At 36.6% G+C, this 19,635-nt stretch overlaps 1 protein-coding gene across 11 annotated transcripts in view; it reads left to right on the top strand.

The window, feature by feature from the left end:
* Positions 1-19,635, top strand: part of myo9b.S (myosin IXB S homeolog) — an 86,185-nt gene that overhangs the window by 45,105 nt on the left and 21,445 nt on the right. For 6 of the 11 annotated variants that reach the window (XM_018239892.2, XM_018239893.2, XM_018239894.2 and 3 more), the window contains 20 exons: positions 534-668; positions 1,240-1,361; positions 2,232-2,373; positions 3,085-3,280; positions 3,645-3,720; positions 4,384-4,473; positions 5,350-5,463; positions 5,980-6,019; positions 8,275-8,397; positions 8,639-8,719; positions 9,128-9,238; positions 10,295-10,417; positions 10,596-10,745; positions 12,447-12,616; positions 12,859-13,890; positions 14,020-14,083; positions 14,175-14,269; positions 15,124-15,269; positions 15,893-16,077; positions 17,455-17,553. In XM_018239892.2, coding sequence (XP_018095381.1) covers positions 534-668; positions 1,240-1,361; positions 2,232-2,373; positions 3,085-3,280; positions 3,645-3,720; positions 4,384-4,473; positions 5,350-5,463; positions 5,980-6,019; positions 8,275-8,397; positions 8,639-8,719; positions 9,128-9,238; positions 10,295-10,417; positions 10,596-10,745; positions 12,447-12,616; positions 12,859-13,890; positions 14,020-14,083; positions 14,175-14,269; positions 15,124-15,269; positions 15,893-16,077; positions 17,455-17,553 — 3,294 coding nt within the window. The remainder of the gene's footprint in view (positions 1-533; positions 669-1,239; positions 1,362-2,231; positions 2,374-3,084; positions 3,281-3,644; positions 3,721-4,383; positions 4,474-5,349; positions 5,464-5,979; positions 6,020-8,274; positions 8,398-8,638; positions 8,720-9,127; positions 9,239-10,294; positions 10,418-10,595; positions 10,746-12,446; positions 12,617-12,858; positions 13,891-14,019; positions 14,084-14,174; positions 14,270-15,123; positions 15,270-15,892; positions 16,078-17,454; positions 17,554-19,635) is intronic. The other 5 variants (XM_041580016.1, XM_041580020.1, XM_041580021.1 and 2 more) reach the window with 3 other exon arrangements.

The raw sequence follows: 19,635 nt of genomic DNA, 5'->3' as shown, positions 1-19,635 counted from the left end.
CGGATGTAGAAGTTTAGCATTTTTAATTAATAACTTTAAATTCATTCAGTTGATTTGGGATATCAGATGCAGAGAACATGCAGTAAGAAAAGGGGAATGTAACCTTTCACACAGCTACCTTAAAACTTTATTGAATTGTGCGTGAGAAAGAAATATGTTTACAGAAAGCACTAGCTTTTTTTAAATTTCTTTTTCCACCTTAAAATCAGTTTCTGTTGCATTTTTTATGCTGCCTAGGGAGTCTCTGCATAAATTCAATTTTTCCATCTCTCCAAGTATTTCTTTAAAATAACCACCACTCGATTTAGTATTGCCTTTATATGTAACTCATTGCAAAAGTTCACAATGTGTTCCCTGTGCCTTGAGTTCACTCTCCAGCTTTTGACCATTGCAGTTTATGACGTGATTGATTTGTTGCACATTTGTGCACACAAGAGTGTGCATGTTTTACAGTATATAAAATAAAAATGTGTATGAGAGATGCTGTACTGCATATGTATCTAAGATGATTTCCTTTTTTTTCTTGTTCTCAGTGCTTGTCGATTGGAGTACTTGATATTTTTGGATTTGAAGACTTTGAGAACAATAGTTTTGAACAATTCTGTATTAATTATGCAAATGAGCGACTTCAGTACTACTTTAACCAGCATATTTTCAAACTAGAGCAGGTGAGTGAGACAAAGGCAGTAGATGGCAGTTTTGCGTAAAACTGATTTCAGTCATTGGATTAATTCAGAAGTATCATATATTTTCTAATCTGCATTTGTTTAGTGTATTTTATTCATTGCATTTTATCCGTTGTTTCAGTGTTTTGTTTTATTTTTTTTTTTTGTTTTTTTTTTATATTGATACCACTGTGGTAAGTTCTTACATACTTCCGAAAGGTCAGTTACATAGCTTACAAGCCTTCATATATCCATCTATAAATCAAGCATGATATGAATGTATATTTAGTAACTGTTCCCTCTTTCATTTAATAGAAATATTGAGATAGTGATGCCTCTGTGATTATTCAAATTACACATTACAGAAATGACCTCTTTCCACTCTGTGAGGCACACATAGTCAGCTCAGAGTTGCATCTTATTACAACTGTGGTTCAGTAGTATTTGTCAGTCGGGCATGTCTGATGTCACTGGTTGAAATGCTAAATTATATAACGCCTTCAGAGTGCTATACTACTGCAAAAAAAATGTTGTTTTCCAAAGCCTTTTACTTGTGTCCTTTCTTTTCCAACAGGAAGAGTATCAGGGTGAAGGAATTACTTGGCACAATATAGATTACACAGATAATGTGGGCTGCATCCAGCTCATCAGCAAGAAACCAACTGGACTCTTCTACTTATTGGATGAGGAGAGCAAGTAGGTCCTATATAAAGAGAGGAACAAATGGGCCGTCACTGTACCTTATTTTTTTTCTGAGTGACTGCTGTGTGCTGCTGTTGTTTCATTATTCCATGTGCACCACTGCTCCAAGTTGTTTTCTGCTTGATAGCAGTGGATAAACCACATTGTGTGCCAACGCCCATATGATAAAGCTGCTAGTATGTTTACAGTAATATAAGCAACATTTTATTTTACAATTAAATCTATTGTACACATTTTTGCTCTGCTGATTGGGTTTCCAAAAGCTTGGTAGTAGTGCAGTAACTTCTATAGCCTCTATTCCACTGCCTAATCATTTAATGAAAAATTTTATTATAATGGCTCATGGCATGCTATGTTTTTTCTTGCTGGCAGTTTTTGAAAAAATGCCAAAAGTAATCTCTGAGAAAATGTGTAAGAATAACTGTAATAGTGTCATATGCAGGTGATTACCACCTCAGTAGGTAGATATCTGTATTTTGAGCAAAATATTTCCGTTGTGCCGCAATAGTCATATTTCTCCATGTTTCTCTCTTTTTCTTTTCCTGAGGAAAATGAGGAAACTATCAGAAAATGCCCTGTCTGCCATGGCTCATAAAAATGCTTGTAAATGATAATACTTATTCTTGTTAGATCACTTTCATTTTAGTGACCATTTAAAAAGAAATTAATAGAAGCTTAACCCTTATGATAAACTGTATATATTTGTTTTTTATAGAAAGGCCATCTCTCACCATGGCTTTTTCATATTGTTCTGCTGGGAAGTATGATAAGCTTTATATACTGTCCACTTCCATGTACCATTTAAAGGCAATACGATGTACAGTCTAATATTATTAAGAAGTAACTTATTCTTTGCTCTTACAGTTTTCCACATGCCACATATCGTACATTGCTTGCTAAATTTAAGCAGCAACACGAGGAAAACAAGTATTTTGTGGCCACACCAGTTATGGAGCCGGCCTTCATCATTCGTCACTTTGCAGGGAAAGTTAAATACCAAATAAAGGTTAGTGTGATGTTGTTGCTTAGACTTTGGGATTGGTCTTTTTAAGTCTAATAAATACCCTTTTAGGTAGCAGTACTAATTACATTTTTTTTTAACTTAGAACAAATAATTTAAACAATGGCTTTTCTATTCTAGATCATGGAACAAGCTAAAGCATAGATAGGAATTTATAAAGGCATGAGATATCCTGTAATAGGCATATCATTATGCCTTGTTTAAGGCACATTTACCTAGGGTCGAATATCGAGGGTTAATTAACCCTCGATATTCGACCATCGAAGTAAAATCCTTCGACTTCGAATATCGAAGTCTAAGGATTTTGTGCTATTTCTACGATCGTACGATTCGAAGGATTTTAATTCATCAATCGAAGGATATTCCTTCGATCAGGAAATTGTGAGGAAGCCTATGGGGACCTTCCCCATAGGCAAACATTGGCCTCAGTAGGTTTTAGGTGGCGAACTAGGAGGTCGAAGAAATTTTTAGAGAGACAGTACTTCGACTATCGAATGGTCGAATAGTCGAACGATTTTTAGTTCGAATCATTCGAAGGTCGAAGTAGCCCATTCGATGGTCGAAGTAGCCATATTCGACCATTCAAAATTCGAACTATTTTTCCTCTATTCCTTCACTCGAACTAAGTAAATGGGCCCCTAAATGTTTGTACAGTGTAAAATGTATGTATATCCTTTCCAAACACATCTGATGCAGGATTTCCGTGAGAAGAACACAGATTATATGAGACCGGACATTGTGGCTCTCCTGAGAAGTAGTGATAGTGGGTACATTCGGGAGCTTATTGGTATGGATCCAGTGTCAGTTTTCCGTTGGGCCGTACTACGAGCAGCCATCCGGGCTATGGCTGTACTTAATGAAGCTGCAAGGCAACGAGCAGAGAGAACAGCAGGTGTGTCATCAATTTAAAGAGAAGACCAGTCTCTAGCACAATAAACATGATTCTGGTATTTAAAATATGGATTTGTTGACCCTTCAAAGCCTTTGTTATTGTTATTTTCAAGTTTGAGTAAAATCCCCTTACTAAATACCTTTTCTCATTTTTATACTTATTAGATTGTCTGCGTTTTGCTCCTTAATTAAGCATCAGTGGAAGTGGCATTTTGTCCACTCATTAAAGTATATAGCCAAGATGCTAGACTAATCCCTAATCTGCTTTATTGATATATTGTGATGGCTAACATTCACAGAAGAAAGATTCATTGGCCAGTGTTTGATAGTAATTATAACTGTTTCTTTTATCCTTGCATATACAGGTGTAATCCGAAAAGGAGCTAGGGTCCCCTTGGGGGAGCTCCAGAGGTCAAACACCCCCATGGAGAAAATTTATCGGTGAGAATATGCTATACATTGTACCGATCAGTATGTCTTTATGAGCATGATTGGGACTACGAGTATGTGATATATTATTATATATTATATATATAATTTTTCCATGTTCTTCTGAAACCGTAAATTGTATCTGTCTGCAATTCTCATTAAAAGGAATGCATAAAAATACACCATGTGTAAGGAAGCTGTTCTGTAAGATGGGAAGATGTTCTGCTGTAGTTATTAATTGTTATGTTTCTGACATTTGGCTCTGTGGCCTCTAGTAAGGCCCATTACAAGAACTAATTTAAGTTTATGAATATTTTTGACATCTATGGGGAGACCTAAAGCCAAAGTCCTTTTTTATCTGCTCAGATATAACTCACCACCCAAGTCTACAGCTGTCCTGTCTACTTTTTCGGAGAGAAGTGCCTCTTTTATTGTGGTTATTTTTGGGGATGCTTAGGTATTGGAGCAGGATCTAGGCTCTTCACCAATTAATCTTTCTGTATCCTACCCTCTGCTACCATGCTTAATTGTCTATTTTATGTAGAATGAAACGTCCCTTAGATACATTATATTTTATTTAAGCACAAAGTAAAATCTGTGTGTGGAAAGGGGGTCAAAAGCAAGACACTTGTGCTTTACCCATCTCACTGGCAACCATCTATACCCCTTCTGTAGCCGCTCTCTTCTCGATTTCTCCTTTGACTGTTCTACGGAGTGCGATATTGATGTGTTTGAAGACATCTTAAATATATATGAAAGCAAAAAGTAAGTGTAAGCAAGGAGATGGCCTCTCTACCTGCCTCAGAAGAGTATAATCATACAAACTGGCCTTTTCTTTCAGTTACGTTTGTTCAGGTCTATGCAACTGCTAAAACCAGTATGGAAAATAGTACAACTTGTGTTATACCATACATTCATTTCTTTTACAGTTTCTTAAATAGACTTCCATTTTTAACACAAGTCCAGTGGATAAGTAAATTCCAACCCTCCTCTACATTACATTACATTTAATTTATTTTATACTTGGATGCTCTGTTTGAGAAGCATCCCATCCATAAGCAAATAGAAATTACTTTACCTTTCCTCCCCCAGACCATATGTCTGTCCTGAACAGAAAGCAGGACTCTGCTGCATTGCCTTTTTTGGATATGTAATTCCACCCACCAAAATCTTTGTTTGTTTTCCCCATATTATTGCAATACTTGTACACATTAGATAGATATTCCTTTAGTTAGAAACCGTTATCTCCTCTGGGGCAGGTAAGCTGCATGCTGTAGGGACATATTAACACTGTATCACTTTGCTTGGGTCTGTCACAATCCACTAATGACCTCCTACTTTGGTGTTTGGGTTTTGTTCATGCCCAGCCGGTGTAAAGTGGTTTTGTCAAAGGAGAGCTCTGGATTACAGAAAGAGTTTGGAATGGCAATGCAATCAGGCACTAATTACATTCTAAGGATGGCAAGTAAAGCAGTGAAAATGGAACTGTGTGTATGATCTCTACTCCACTATGTTTGTACGTTAGTGAATGCAATGGGAATATTACTAATTGCAACGTATGCTGTTGTCTAGTGGCTAGCCAACTCATGGGTAATATGTAACAGTATTTATCTCTCCTCCTCTCCCACTTGATGATGTTAGAGAGCGACACTCTGAACTGATGAGCAGCATTAAGGGACTTTCCTGGCAGGGAGAGGACCCTACCCAGCTGCTCTGGCGCCTGTCCCTTCGCAGACAGTCCCGTCTCCATCTTCAGTGAGTGTGTCGTGTGAGCTATGTCCAAATAAGCTTTTGAACTGAGGTTCAGTGTGGCTCATTCTTAAAATTGACAACATAATCTGCTATCTGCATTCAGTATCATTATACATGCTTATGTTAAGAATCTCAGTATTTTTAGGGGGTGCATTATGTACTCATTGTGCATGGGGGAGGGGGGCAAAATAGTTGTTGCCAAATCTATGGGACAGTCAATGTGTACATGTTTGTCTTATTGGTTTTCCAGTGCATAGGATTGTGTGCATTTATTTTAATAAAACTACTGTATGTATGTATGTATGTGTGCTGTACATTTGCCTCCTGCTTTAAATCTGCCTCCTGTAAATGGTAATCGTGCCTCTCGGCTTTATCTGTTAACCTTGCACAAACTCATGCTTACCATCGTTACCCAAGGACTAACAAATTTGAACTAACTGCAACTTAACAGCCAAGCGGGCTAGTCCTTATTTTGTCTAAATATGCCTGAGAAATTATTTACATGCAATATTCCAATAGGAAAACAAAGAACACTCGCCAGAAGCAGCTCATCCCAAAGGTAATTGTTGTTCAGTCTTTCTGATATTGGAATGCAGAAGAGCATTTTAAACATTGGTTAAGTGCAAGCATAGAAATAAGGAAGCTGTCTGCAAAAATTACAAGGAAGCTAGCAAAACCCAAATGGTTTAATGAATATATGATATATGGTTTTTTTTTTTGTATCATAGATTTTTATTAAAGGGATACTGTAATTTTTAAAAAAATGAATCTGTTAATAGTACTGCTCCAGCAGAATTCTGCACTTAAATCCACTTCTCAAAAGAGCAAACAGATTTTTTTATATTCAATTTTGAAATCTGACATGGTGCTAGACATATTGTCAATTTCCCAGCTGCCCCAAGTCATGTGACTTGTGCTCTGATAAACTTCAATCACTCTTTACTGCTGTACTGCAAGTTGGAGTGATATCACCCCCTCCCTTTCCCCCCAGCAGCCAAACAAAAGAACAATAGGAAGGTAACCAGATAGCAGCTCCCTAACTCAAGATAACAGCTACCTGGTAGATATAAGAACAGCACTCAATAGTAATAACCCATGTCCCACTGAGACACATTCAGTTACATTGAGAAGGAAAAACAGCAGCCTGCCAGAAAGCATTTCTCTCCTAAAGTGCAGGCACAAGTCACATGACCAGGGACAGCTGGGAAATTGACAAAATGTCTAGCCCCATGTCAGATTTCAAAATTGAATATAAAAAAAATCTGTTTGCTCTTTTGAGAAATGGATTTCAGCGCATAATTCTGCTGGAGCAGCACTATTAACTGATGCGTTTTGAAAAAAACATGTTTTCCGATGACAGGATCCCTTTAAGTTTTCAAATTGTCAAAGGGTAAGGGGTACAGAAAAGAAAGGGGGGGGTGCAATATACATTAGCTATGTGGGTTTTGTGTGCAGTCAACAGTGGAGAACAGTAAAACTATAACAAATATTTATTACCCTTATACTTTAGAAATATCCATTTCATCATGAAGTTAGCTATGAACATTCATTGGGAAGGAACTGCAAAAAAATAGTTATTCTTGTCTTGTCATAATTTCAGAGTGAGAAGAATGCTGGTGTTGCAACTTCTGCAGCCATTATGCTTATGGTTGAGCTGTTTTTTTTTCTTGTTTTTTTTTTTTTGCCTCTCATCTGTTGAGATTTAATGAGTCTTGCTTGCCTTTTGTAGCCGGTGTTGTCTGTATTCCCTAGATCCGGAATAAAAGTAATAAAAATAATTAAAACAGCCACCGTTTAAATTCCAAATTCATGCATCCAGCTAAAATATGACATCCTGAAAACTTGTTTATTTATACCTAAAAAAACATACTCAAAGTAATATGAGCATGGGAATATTTAAATTTACTGTACATATGAAATTGGTTTTTTTTTGTTTTTTTTTTTGCGGAAGCTTATTTTCTGATACAGGTATGTGATCTCTTATCCAGAAGCCTGATATCTATAAATCTCCGAATTACAGAAAGCCCATCCTTCATAAAGTACAGTTTAAGCAAATAATTTTTATTTTTAAAAAATTATTTTCTTTTTCTATGTTATAATAAAACAGTACCTTGTCAGCTAAAGGTGCAAATTTAAAAATGCATAGGATCGAGGACTGAATTGGTTCATTGATGCAGTACTCACTTTGGCTGCCTGCATTCCCGGCTTCCCAAGGGCCCACAATCCGATCAACCTGATATCGCCCACTTAAGGTGGACATATCGGGGCAAGGTCCACTCATTTGGCGTGCCTATCTGCCCAATGTATGTCCACCTTAAGTTGCAGGAACCTATATTGCTGTAAAAACGTAGCCCTTTATTCTATTGCATGTAAAGGAGTGGTTCACCATTAATTAATTTGCATACACACAAACCTATATATTTTCTTTTTTGTTTCTTTTACTCAAATTAATTTGTTGATTCTTACAAGACACAGTCCTACCATATAATAGTCCAATACACTGCAGCACACTGTAGAGTAAATGATTTTTTAAATAAGTGAATTTATTGGCTCAATCATAGTTTTTGAGCAGACAACTAAGTGCTCAAAAACTAGGAGCCAATAAATTCACTTATTTAAAAAATAATTTACTCTACAGTGTGCTGCAGTGTATTGGACTATTACATTGAATTTGTGACCCGGGGATTTAACACTGTTTGAGCACCTGGTCCTAAGGGACTCGTCACGCAAGGTTAGAGCACTCCATTATTGTGTGGAATCACAGTCCTACTATATGTGATCCATAAGCTTCAATTTTCCTTTCTCTCTCCACAGAACCTTCTTGATTCACAGTCTCTGAAACTTATAATGAGCATGACACTTCATGACAGAACTACCAAGTCTCTCTTACACCTGCACAAGAAGAAGAAGCCACCCAGCATCAGCGCACAATTTCAGGTATATGCAGAAATGGCTAACGTTTTAATGAATGTAATATAAACATACAGATTCATGTAAAATTACATAACCGGATTGCTGAAATGTAAATAACAGATAACAAATGGTGTCAGCTGTTAATGGTACGTGTTGCTCCTGGTTCTTCCAGAAATGTTTGATTGATTTGTGTTAAAGAGCAAAATTTATTATGTAAGAAAATACATCTACTTTAGTAACACACATATATGATTCTGTATTGCAGACTTCACTTAACAAACTTCTGGAAACCTTAGGTAGAGCGGAACCATTTTTTATCCGATGCATTCGATCTAATGCTGAAAAGGTAAAAAATCATTTTGAAAATATTGACTCACTAGGATCATGTTTACAATTAAGGATTTTTGTTTTTTAAATGCAATTACCTGATTTTATAAACTTCAGTTAATTTTCCTACACACATTTGTGCTTTCCTTTTTTGTGTTTGGCAGTCTGTAAAATATAGCGTTTTAAACATTCAATACAATATTTAGGTTAAAAATAGCCGTTTGTGAGAAAGTTTTCCCCAGGAAAAATTTGTAGAGAAAAATAATATTTAAAGAAACATTTCTTTCTTATCATGCCTGAGTTTTTTGGTGATGCCCACAGAATCATTATAATTCTCATGTGAATGGGACATTGCTGATTTTCAGAGTTTCCGATTGAATGATTTTCATCTTTTCTTTATTAACAAACAATTTTTGTCACTTTCAAGATGGAGATGAGGTTTGATGAAGCCCTTGTTCTTCAGCAGCTCCGATACACTGGTATGCTAGAAACAGTGCGAATCCGGAGATCTGGGTACAGCGCCAAATACACTTATAAGGTACTAAACAAAACCAACCTTACCTTAAAGGAAAACTATATCCCCAAAATGAATACTTAAGCAACAGATTGTATATTTCAAATTAAGTGGCATTATAAAGAATCTTACCAAACTGGTATATATATTTAAAGGAACAGTAACATCAAAAAATGAAAGTGTCCTAGTTGTGCTGCACTGGTAAAACTGGTGTGTTTGCTTCAGGAAAAAAAGGCACAGGATACACAGCAGATAACGTATAAGCTCTGTAGTATACAATAGAATTCTTCAGAACCTATCTGTTATCTACCTTGTGTCCTATGCATGAATGGCTGCTCCCATGACTACACAAAAGCTTGTTTATATAAACTATAGTTTTTCTGAAGTTAACACACTGGTTTTGCTAGTGCAGGTCAACAGTACATGATATTGTCATTTAATTTTTTTGGTGCTACTGTCCCTTTAAGTAAATATTGTTCTTTTTTATAAAAGGAAGAAGTGTGGAAGCAAAAGACAGAATGCTGTCTGTTAATTGGCTCATGTGCCCGAACATGTATGGCCTATTTTGTTTGTGTGCACAATGAATCCTAGGATCCCATGGGACGACCCTTATTTTTTAAAATGGCAATTTAGGGTTACCCAATGGCACATACTACAAAAAAGTATGTTATTATGAAAATGGTTTATTTACATGAAGCCGGATTTTACATATGAGTTGTTTTATGCAATATATTTTTATTATATTATATATATAAATATATATATTATATATTGCTCGGGGGTTAAAGTTTTCCTTTAACTGCAGGAGATGCAAGCCTGATGTTGTTCAAGTGATAGGCTTGATTTTTAAGTTGTTACAGTATATATCCTGGAGACCGCAGTCAGAGTTACCTCTTTAGGGAAAGTGTAAGCTGTTTTTTTTGTGTATATTTGCAGTTTTTTAATTTAAATACGATGTGCTTAACTGGTGTTTTTTAATATTGGGATGAGAATTAAGGGCCTATTGAGGAGTGAACTAAGGACCAGATTTTTCTTTCCTTTTTGTTTTTTTTTGATCAAAATACTTTTTAATCTTTCCAGGAATTTGTTAACCAGTTTCAAGTACTGCTACCCAAACAGTCCCCCATGCCAAAAAACACCATAGCAACACTACTCGAGAGCATGTGCTTTGATCCTCGCAACTATCAGCTTGGAAAAACCAAGGTTTGGAGATCTATTTTTTAGCTTGTCTCATAAACTAAATTGCTTAAAACACCCTCTTTAATGACTGTTATCATTGTCTAAATCATCTTCATACAGAGCTCTCAGTTACTCATATTTCCAATTCACATGTATACTGCTTTAGAGATATGTGAAATGCATTTTTCACTTTTAATTTCAGGTATTCATGAAAGAGACTGAACGACAAACACTGCAGGATACTCTACACCAGGCAGTCATCAAGAAAATTCTTCTTCTTCAAAGTCTGTTTCGGATGGTTATGGAAAGAAGAAACTTTCTCCAAATGAAAATAGCAGCCGTAACCATACAGGTTAAGATTGTGCATTTTGTTTTGTTATGTGCAGTTTGTTGCTGATTGATTTGCTGCTGTTGTTAGAGGCACATGTAGACTAATGTAATCTTTTTGCAAAATACTTAAATGAGGAATTGGTCTTTTTGCTAGTTTCTTCAGAAAATAAACAATTTACACATTTTTACAAATGAGTAAATAATAAATGTTGTGCACACTGAACTTTTTGGGAGTAATGTAATAAATGGTCTTAAGTTTTTCTACTTGTAGTAACTCATAGCAACCAATTAGCAGTTACCATTTACTGTTCACGGTTTGAAAACAAGCCTCTAATTGGTTGCAAGATGTGGGCTAACGTAAGGTTTTTTTTTTGTTTTTTTTAATTACAATATCCAATTTGTATCTTGCTGCAGGAGAGTTTTATAGGAGAAAATGACGCTTTCCTCCTGTACTCCCTCATAGTTCCTACGAAAATGCAACTAAAGTAGTTGCCATTTTCTTTTGCATGTTTAGGGCTTTCTCCCTTTTTGTGACAAATGTGCTTGCAGGCATTGAGACATGATCCTTATGGGATGTGGAATGACAGGAGGGAATGCATTATTGCTTTCCCATTGTGAGGAGTAGAACAGGGCCAACACATGAGGGTGCCCAATGCAAGACCCTCCCCGCGCTCTCACCATTCCCTGCTTGGTGTTTCTGCTGGTGCCTCTCCTCACTTTCTCTCTCTTAGTCTTACTTTGCCACTTTTCCAAATAAAGTAAAATTTTAGCAGGGTATGAAGTTTGAGCCGGTCGAGGCAGTATCTATGGTCGCATCCCACTAGGCACATGCCTCTTCGGCCTACCTCTAGTTCATGCCTTTGAGAGGAGAGTTAAGTTGTCAAGTAGAATCATAGATAGAGGGTCCACAGAAACACTGACAATCATATAGTTCATTCAGAGAATTACTAGATCTGCCATTATTCTTATAATATAATATAAACATTTGTAAATGGGAAACTAGTATTCCAGACTGCACCATTTAGCAGCTTCATAATTTACTACTAACCGAGTCTGATTGTATTGATCATACTGTTTTTCCAAATTAGTGATCTTAAAGGGATACTGTCATGGGAAAACTTGTTTTCAAAACACATCAGTTAATAGTGCTACTCCAGCAGACTTCTGCACTGAAATCCAATACTCAAAAGAGCAAACAGATTTTTTTATATTCAATTTTGAAATCTGACATGGGGCTAGACATTTTGTCAGTTTCCCAGCTGCCCCCAGACATGTGACTTGTGCTCTGATAAACTTTAGTCACTCTTTACGGCTGTATTGCAAGTTGGAGTGATATCACCCCCCCCCCCAGCATCTTAACAAAAGAACAATGGGAAGTAACCAGATAGCAGCTCCCTTACGCAAGATAACCGCTCCCTGGTAGATCTAAAAACAACACTCCATAGTAAAAGCCAAGTCCCATTGAGACTGATTCAGTTACATCGAGTAGGAGAAATAACAGCCTGCCAGAAAGTAGTTCCAACCTAGTAGTCAATTCACATGACTGGGGCAACTGGGAAACTGACAATATGTCTAGCCCCATGTCTGATTTCAGAATTGAATATAAAAAAATCTGTTTGCTCTTTTGAGAATTGGATTTCAGTGCAGAAGTCTGCTGGTGTAGCACTATTAGCTTATTTGTTTTGAAAAAAACCTCTAACTTGTTTTTTTTTTTTTTTCATAGGCTTGCTGGAAATCACATTGTGTAAGGCGAGATCTGGAGCTTAGGAAGAATGCTGCAGTCTATATCCAAGCACTGTGGAGGGGCTATATTCAAAGAACTAGCTATCAAAAGCAAATCCAAATCATCAAGCAGCTGCAGGCTTTATGTAGAGGACAATTACAACGCAAAAGGTAGCTATCCAGTTGCAGCAACTCCTGTAACAGCATGTGACAGACTGGTTTTATTCAATTAAATATGCTGTACACGAATGCCGGGCTTCTCTCCATTAACTAAAAAAAACATCATGGACCTAAAGGCTGTAGCTAGGCTTTCTTCTTTATAGTAGTTATAGGTCATATAAAATGATATTATAATAATAAATTAATACTAAGCAGTGTAAACAAAAATAACTGGTGAAAATGTGTTTTACTAGGTACAAAGAAATGCTGGAAGCAAAGCGCAAAGCAGCTGAGGAAGAGGAAAGGAGGAGAAAACAGGAAGCTTTTGAAAGAGAAAGGGTGGCATTACTTGAACAGGCACAGAAAGAAGAAGAAGAGCAAAAAAAGAAACGGGAAGAAATGAAGAGAGAAGCAGAACTTAGAGAGAAGTTCGTTTCTGAGACAGAAATTCTAAAGTCCAACATGAATGTAATTCAGAATATCAATGAAGAACAAAGAGGAGAGATGAATGAGAGTGGGGGTGCAGGTCAACAAGTTGACAGTGGTGATATAGCTTTGGAAAGGATTACGAAAGAGAATGCGCGTAACAGTGAGTTAAAGAAAGAGGATACTATGGAAAGTGGGAATCAAGTACCAAATATGGAACTAATGCCAGACAAAGATAAAATATTGCTAGCAAATGAAACCCAGGTACTGCCAGTGGCACAGAAAAATCACAGTGGAAGTCCAGAAAGGGCTGCTAGCTGTCGAGAAAAAAGGGAGAGCAGGAGGCGTAGAGGTCTGCAGCATGACTTGATCCAGAATAAACAAATTTACTCTTCTACTGAGGAGCCTGAGAAGGATCTGGCTGCACTACTGAAGGATGATGAAACAGAGACTAGGAACAATGCTAAACCTGAAAAGGTGGATAACCAACAGGAAATATCAAATAATGAGATCACTGTTACAAATACTAGACACAGTAGAGCTGGGGATGATGTTCAAGTGAATAAACAAGATCAAACTTTAGGAAAGCCAACAAGGCCTTCAGATCTCCCACTTAACCCACCGGTGTCCTTACCAAAACAACTACCAACCCCTGATGAGAGAAGCAGACCCTTTGAGTCTCGGAAGGAGGAAGTAGTTCCTAGTGCTGGCATTGTCCAGCGATACAGTGACCATGAAAAACTGAAGAACTTAGCTGAAAAGTGGAAAGAGAAGAGACAAATTGAGGCTGTTCAAATAGATTCTAAAAAAACTCCTGAAAAAGAAGAGGTGAAGGCTCCAAAGGAAAACAAGTTGACAGAGTAAGTATATGCATTTAACCTATTTACAAACAGGAGTGCTGTGATTTTTATTTATGTATTATTATTGGACTTTTGATGATGTTTTCCTTTATTGTAGTCTTTATGGTACTTTTCTTCATTTTCTCCTAGAAGGAAGAATGCTATACCATCAGCAGAAATCTCAGGAGGACTTCAGTCCCCCTCCTCCCCTCAGGTTAGTGTTTCTGCATGATGTAGATGTAGGTGTTTTTATATTATACTCTGAGATATTCAAATAACAGCCCTCTCCTCTGCAACCTGAACAGGAAAAGGGATTCAAGAAACAACCTGCACAGAAGAAAAAATCCAACGAGCAAACCAGTCATTCTGAAAGTACCCAAGCACAGTCCACTGACTCCAAGTAAGTGAGCATTTATATTACATTTTTAAGCTGTCAGCAAAGTCTGAGTGGGATTTATTTCTACACTGTTTTAGATTAAATGTAAAATTATTAACAAAAATGAAACTGATGCTGTTACCATAAGTATTAAATACCCATAGCAATTATAGCTTTATGTCTTATGAGGGGAATGTGTGGAACAGTTTTGCTCCATGAGCGGATCACTGAAGAAAGACAAGTGCCAGGAGTAATTTTTCTTTTTTTATTGTCTTTTTAAGAGCTGTTGTTTTAGACCCAATCCCACAAGTGCCTAAATAAAAATAAGCTACTTCTCTATAAATATAGACCCATCAGTGTGTCGCACAAATCACAAAGATAATCTGATATTTTAACTCTTGGTACCTATGGAAACACTATCTATGATCTTTAATCAAGTTTTAGGCATTGCCACTGCCAGAGTATGCTGAACTTTCAGTTATATATACTCTGACCAAAAAATTGCATATGCAACCATATCTCCTCCTACTGCAAGATTTATACCACTGTATTATACACAAATAATTGTAGAACTGCAATCCAGAAACATTCTAAATAATATAGTATTTTCTGAATCATATATATTCTGAATCTATTGCACCTACTTTTTTACTTATTAAGGTTTGTTGAGATAAATAAGTGAATAGAAACAAATATTGGCTTCATGTTTTAAGAAAAAAAAAATGCCCTGCAAAGTGTGCACATTTGCAAAACACTGTACAATGCATTGTTAAAAAAGAAATCTGTGAATTTTTATTATTACCATCATTATCTTCTCTTTTCAGCAATTTTCTATTTTCAGATTTGCTTCACTGTAGTTTTGCTCCTTTCTTCTTCAGGCATACATATAAGGGCCTTTATAGGCTTTTGGGGAGGAAACCAGAAAAGAAAAACAGCAAAGAAACCCCACTTACTCCAGATGTAATAGAACCTCCTTTCCTACAACTCACTCAAGAGGTCACAGCAACTAAGCGAACCATAGATGGTAAGCGGAGGGTTATGTTTAACCATAGATACATGCCATATAATAATAAATTGCATAAATAGTTGTGCTCCTGCTGCCCTAAATCCGTTTACTATTTTCCTCCACCTCCAATTTCCAGGGTGAGGCTAGAAGTGAGGGAACTGAGGGGAGAGTGATGAGCTGTATCACGGGACATTTTGTTGCCCGTAGTAAATCTGTGGTCCTGCATGAGACAAATGTCCCTATTTTCCCTCTCACCAGTAGTAATGCAAATCGTGGGTTGGAAGACATTTGCACCACTTCCTGTTTCCAAAGTAGCCCAAACTTGTCTACCGAGGAAACTTTGAGCAACTTCGAGCCACATATGTCTTTCCAGCAGCTATTTACATTGCTGCGATGGAAGGGAAACTAGGGACTTTTTGTTGCCCACAGTAGTGCAGTTTCATCGTGGGCGATGTGCCTTTACACTTGTGCAGAACAGAAATAATTGAAAAATGTAAGTCTAATGGATACGTAATTTTTGATGTTACTGGTCCTGGTAGAAAGTATAGTTATGTTTTTTACTTACACAAAATATGTAAAACATTTTGGTGTATGTTGAAGGTTTATATTATCACTTTAAATATGCCATATATTTCTTACAGGTAATGCTGCTTCTAGAGAAAATAGCCGCACTTATGGAGTGGAACCAGCCAATAAAATCCATAGACATCGCACTATTAAAATTGGCAAGGCTACCACTGTTTCTGAGACATGGAAAGCATCCTTGTGTAGAGAGATTAATAACCCTACTGAGCTTAAACACCTGGATGATTTTCTGTTTGCCAAGGTAATGGAGCAAATGTGTTCTGCCCCCACCCCTCACCATCCAAGGGAAAAATACAGAATAAAGACTGTGGATGACCACTTTGAACTGGTTTACCATTTTTTTATTATTAGTGGTTATTGATTTTGCTACAGAGGTGTGATGTGGAATTGTAAATTGCCTGCTGGTTTGTTTATTTATTTAGCAATTCCAGGATTGGGGACCAAATTAATTTAGTTTGTATATAAATACATTTTTCTTTAGTCTGTTGGGGAATACATGGCAACTCTCCTGGGTCAAGAATACCTCATTTCTCATCCATTCTGCTAATGGCACCCTGGGTGCCTCCATGACTTTTCATAAGATGCACTTTTTTTTAACATTTGTTTTTTATTGAATTTTCAAGGTGCATACATTTATACATAGCCATAGTGTATTAAAACAACGAGTGCTGTCCTTTAGATTACAGTTCACGGTGACACTTTATGAAACATATATATATCTATATATATCTATATCTGAATTGACAGTCCCGGTGTTAGTATGTGATCCTTAGTGGTAGAGATATGTGCATCATAATATATTCATTGTCCCTTTCTTTATTTTATACACCGTAAATTGCCAGGTAACCTGGTCTTAACTAAACTAGAAACTGTTAAGTAACAGGTGTTTACCCAAGAGTAACTGGTCTGACTTTCTAATATATTTCCAGATCTGCTATCTTCATTTCAACTTACTCTATGGTGCCACTTGTCCTTTCATTAGATGCATTTTAACAACAAAACTGAAAAAACAAGTGTGACATCCAGGTCTTAAGGCTAGATTTCCTGGGTTACATCCCACCCATAACTATACCATATTTACTGATAATTAAAAACATGTTCTTAACACTCACTCCACTATTTCAGTGGAATGCAAACCAGTAAATGAGCATTTCCCTTCACATCATACCCTGATCAATTTTAAAGCTGGGCCTCAATGCATTACATTCAGCCTTTCTAGCAGGAGCATCCCGAGTTTGGTACACATAGGTGTAAAGCAAATTAAATTAATAAGACACGCCAGTTTATTGAGGCAGACATTTATCTAATACAAAGGTGCATATTATGAAAACACTATCCATACATATGCACACAGATATCTCAGATTGTTCCTCAGAATTTAACAATTATGTTTTCTTTGTGGAAGTCACAGGGATAAAAGGCCTCATATATCATACCTGTAGCAGCTGCAATAATGCTATGCTCAGATTTCAAATTTTAAAATCTAAAATCTAAAGTCTAAAGAAATGAATATTGCGTGTTGCCACTGAAGAATGTTCACTTGCACAGTCATGTCTGATTTATCATTATGCCTTATCCTCAGAGTTTTCTCTTACACTCTTCTATGTTTCACCCACAGTTTAATACTTTTAACTCTGATAAGTCTGGCGTAGAAAATTTGCTCTTTGAAGCAGTTAAAAGGTTCAGAGGAAACCTCAAATCCATGTACTCCTCTCCTGTAAGTAGTCTTTTCATTTAAGTTCATTTATTGTTATGTAAAAATAAGCTTAATGGTAAAAGACAAAATTTGTCATCTGACAATTATTGGAAAGAATTTGTAATCTATTAACATTAGACTGAGTTATTCATTGAATGTTGTATATAGTAACATACAGCTATTTAGGGAATGGTACAGAGGTGTTTGTTCAGCTTATATTACAAACCCAGAAGCTCATGTAGCGATGTCGAACTGCTATAGTTCTGAAGTCACTGTGTAATAAAGGGTGTAATTGTCCCAGGATTTGAACTACGTCATGAAATGCAAACCGTATAAAACAGTTGAGCTGATTTCAGAAACGCAAGTGCTATGTTGCATTGCTGGAGCTTTTTTCTTTTCTGCCTGTTTATTGAAAGACCTGACTGGTTGCTATAGGCGTTTCTGTATGTGCAATTTGGCACTTACGTTCCCAAAATCAACTCAACTGTTTTTTTTAAATCTCTTTTATTTTAACATTTACAAATGCAATGACAAATGCATTACATTTAGTATAATTTTCATGTAGGAGGGGGGATGTTAGTGTAGGATATAGATAACCTTGAGTTGTTCTTATCAGTATTCATCCATTACATTTGGTACCATATTCATTACTTGGCCAAAAATTTTGTGGGTCAGTGTGATCCTTATTTGGCTTAGGTAACAGACAAACTGTGCTTCTAGCATTTCTGATGGAATAGAGTGGCCTTCCAGTATTTCATTAAATACCGCTGTCAAATGAGGTATAAGCAGTGTAGCAAATTTCTTATAATATGCCAGGGAAAACCCATCAGGGCCTGGGCCTGATTTAGTTTTCATATGTTTTATGGCCCACTCTACCTAATCTGTTGTGATTTCTGCGTTTAAGGTCTCTAAATCTTAGTGATTTAATTTTGGGAGATTTAACATAGCCAGAAAAGCCTCCGAATCTTATGGGTCCTCTTTTCCTGTACAATTCCGTATAAATCACTATAAAAGTCATGAAATATTTGCAAAATTTCCTGAGGAATAGAGGATAACTGACCTTGACTATTCCGCATTGCGGTAATCTTGGGTGATTGTGAGTGATTGTTTAATTTCCTGGCAAGCATTGTGTCTGGCTTATCCCTATAAAAAAGAGTTTTTGTTTAGTCCACCGAATGGTCTTATCAGCCTCATCCATTAGGTGTTTAGTTAGAACAGATTGGATGGCTTGTAGCTTTTTAATCAGATATGGGTTTGATTTTTGTTTATTCAAACTTTCCAGTCGGTTCAACTCAGCAGTAAGATCTATAGTTGTTTGTTGACGGATTTTTTTCTGTCTAGACCCAAGTTTTATGAAAGAGCCCCTAATGGTTGCTTTATGGGCAGCCCATTGACAAGGCTGGGTCAAGGTTATTCAGAAAATATTGTTCTAAATCATTAACTATATCTTCGCTAACATTTGGAATAGACAACAATGCTTAGTTCAATCGGCAACTGGTTCGGGCGATATATCATAGTTATCCCTATAGCTGCATGATCTGACCAAGTAATGGGATGTCTAACCACCTCCGTAATCTGAGAGAGCATTTGAATTGGAGTGAAAAAGTAGTCTATGCGGGAATAAAACTGGTGTGGATAAGAAAGAAAGGTGTAGTTTCTTGTTGAAGGATGTAAAGAACGCCAGGCGTAAACTAAAGCTAAAGATTTGAGAGATTTAGTAAGTGTTGCCGGGGGTTTATGAAAATACATTCGGGATGAAGGACATTAACTAACGTGTAAGATTTACCCAATAATGTACCCTGTAATACAATATATTGGCTATTAGGGTCTTTTACAACTTTAGTCATTTCGAACCCTAAAGCAGATTTTATATAAAAAGCAACTCCCCTGCATTTAGACTGAAAAGTACTATAATAGACTTGGGAGTATTGCTTATGTAAATACGGAAATGAAGAACCATCTGCAAGGTGTGTTTCCTGAAGAGCAATGATATCTGCTTTGAGGTTAAGGTAATATTTGGCTGCTACAGATCTTTTAGTGGGAGAATTTAATCCTCTAACATTGTGAGAAATTATAGTCAGTTCTGCCATTGAAATAGTGAAA

Source organism: Xenopus laevis, chromosome 1S (assembly GCF_017654675.1).
Source record: "Xenopus laevis strain J_2021 chromosome 1S, Xenopus_laevis_v10.1, whole genome shotgun sequence".
Lineage (NCBI taxonomy): Eukaryota > Metazoa > Chordata > Amphibia > Anura > Pipidae > Xenopus > Xenopus laevis.
Note: the sequence above shows the minus strand (reverse complement) of the source record. Positions and strands in the feature narration are given on the sequence as shown.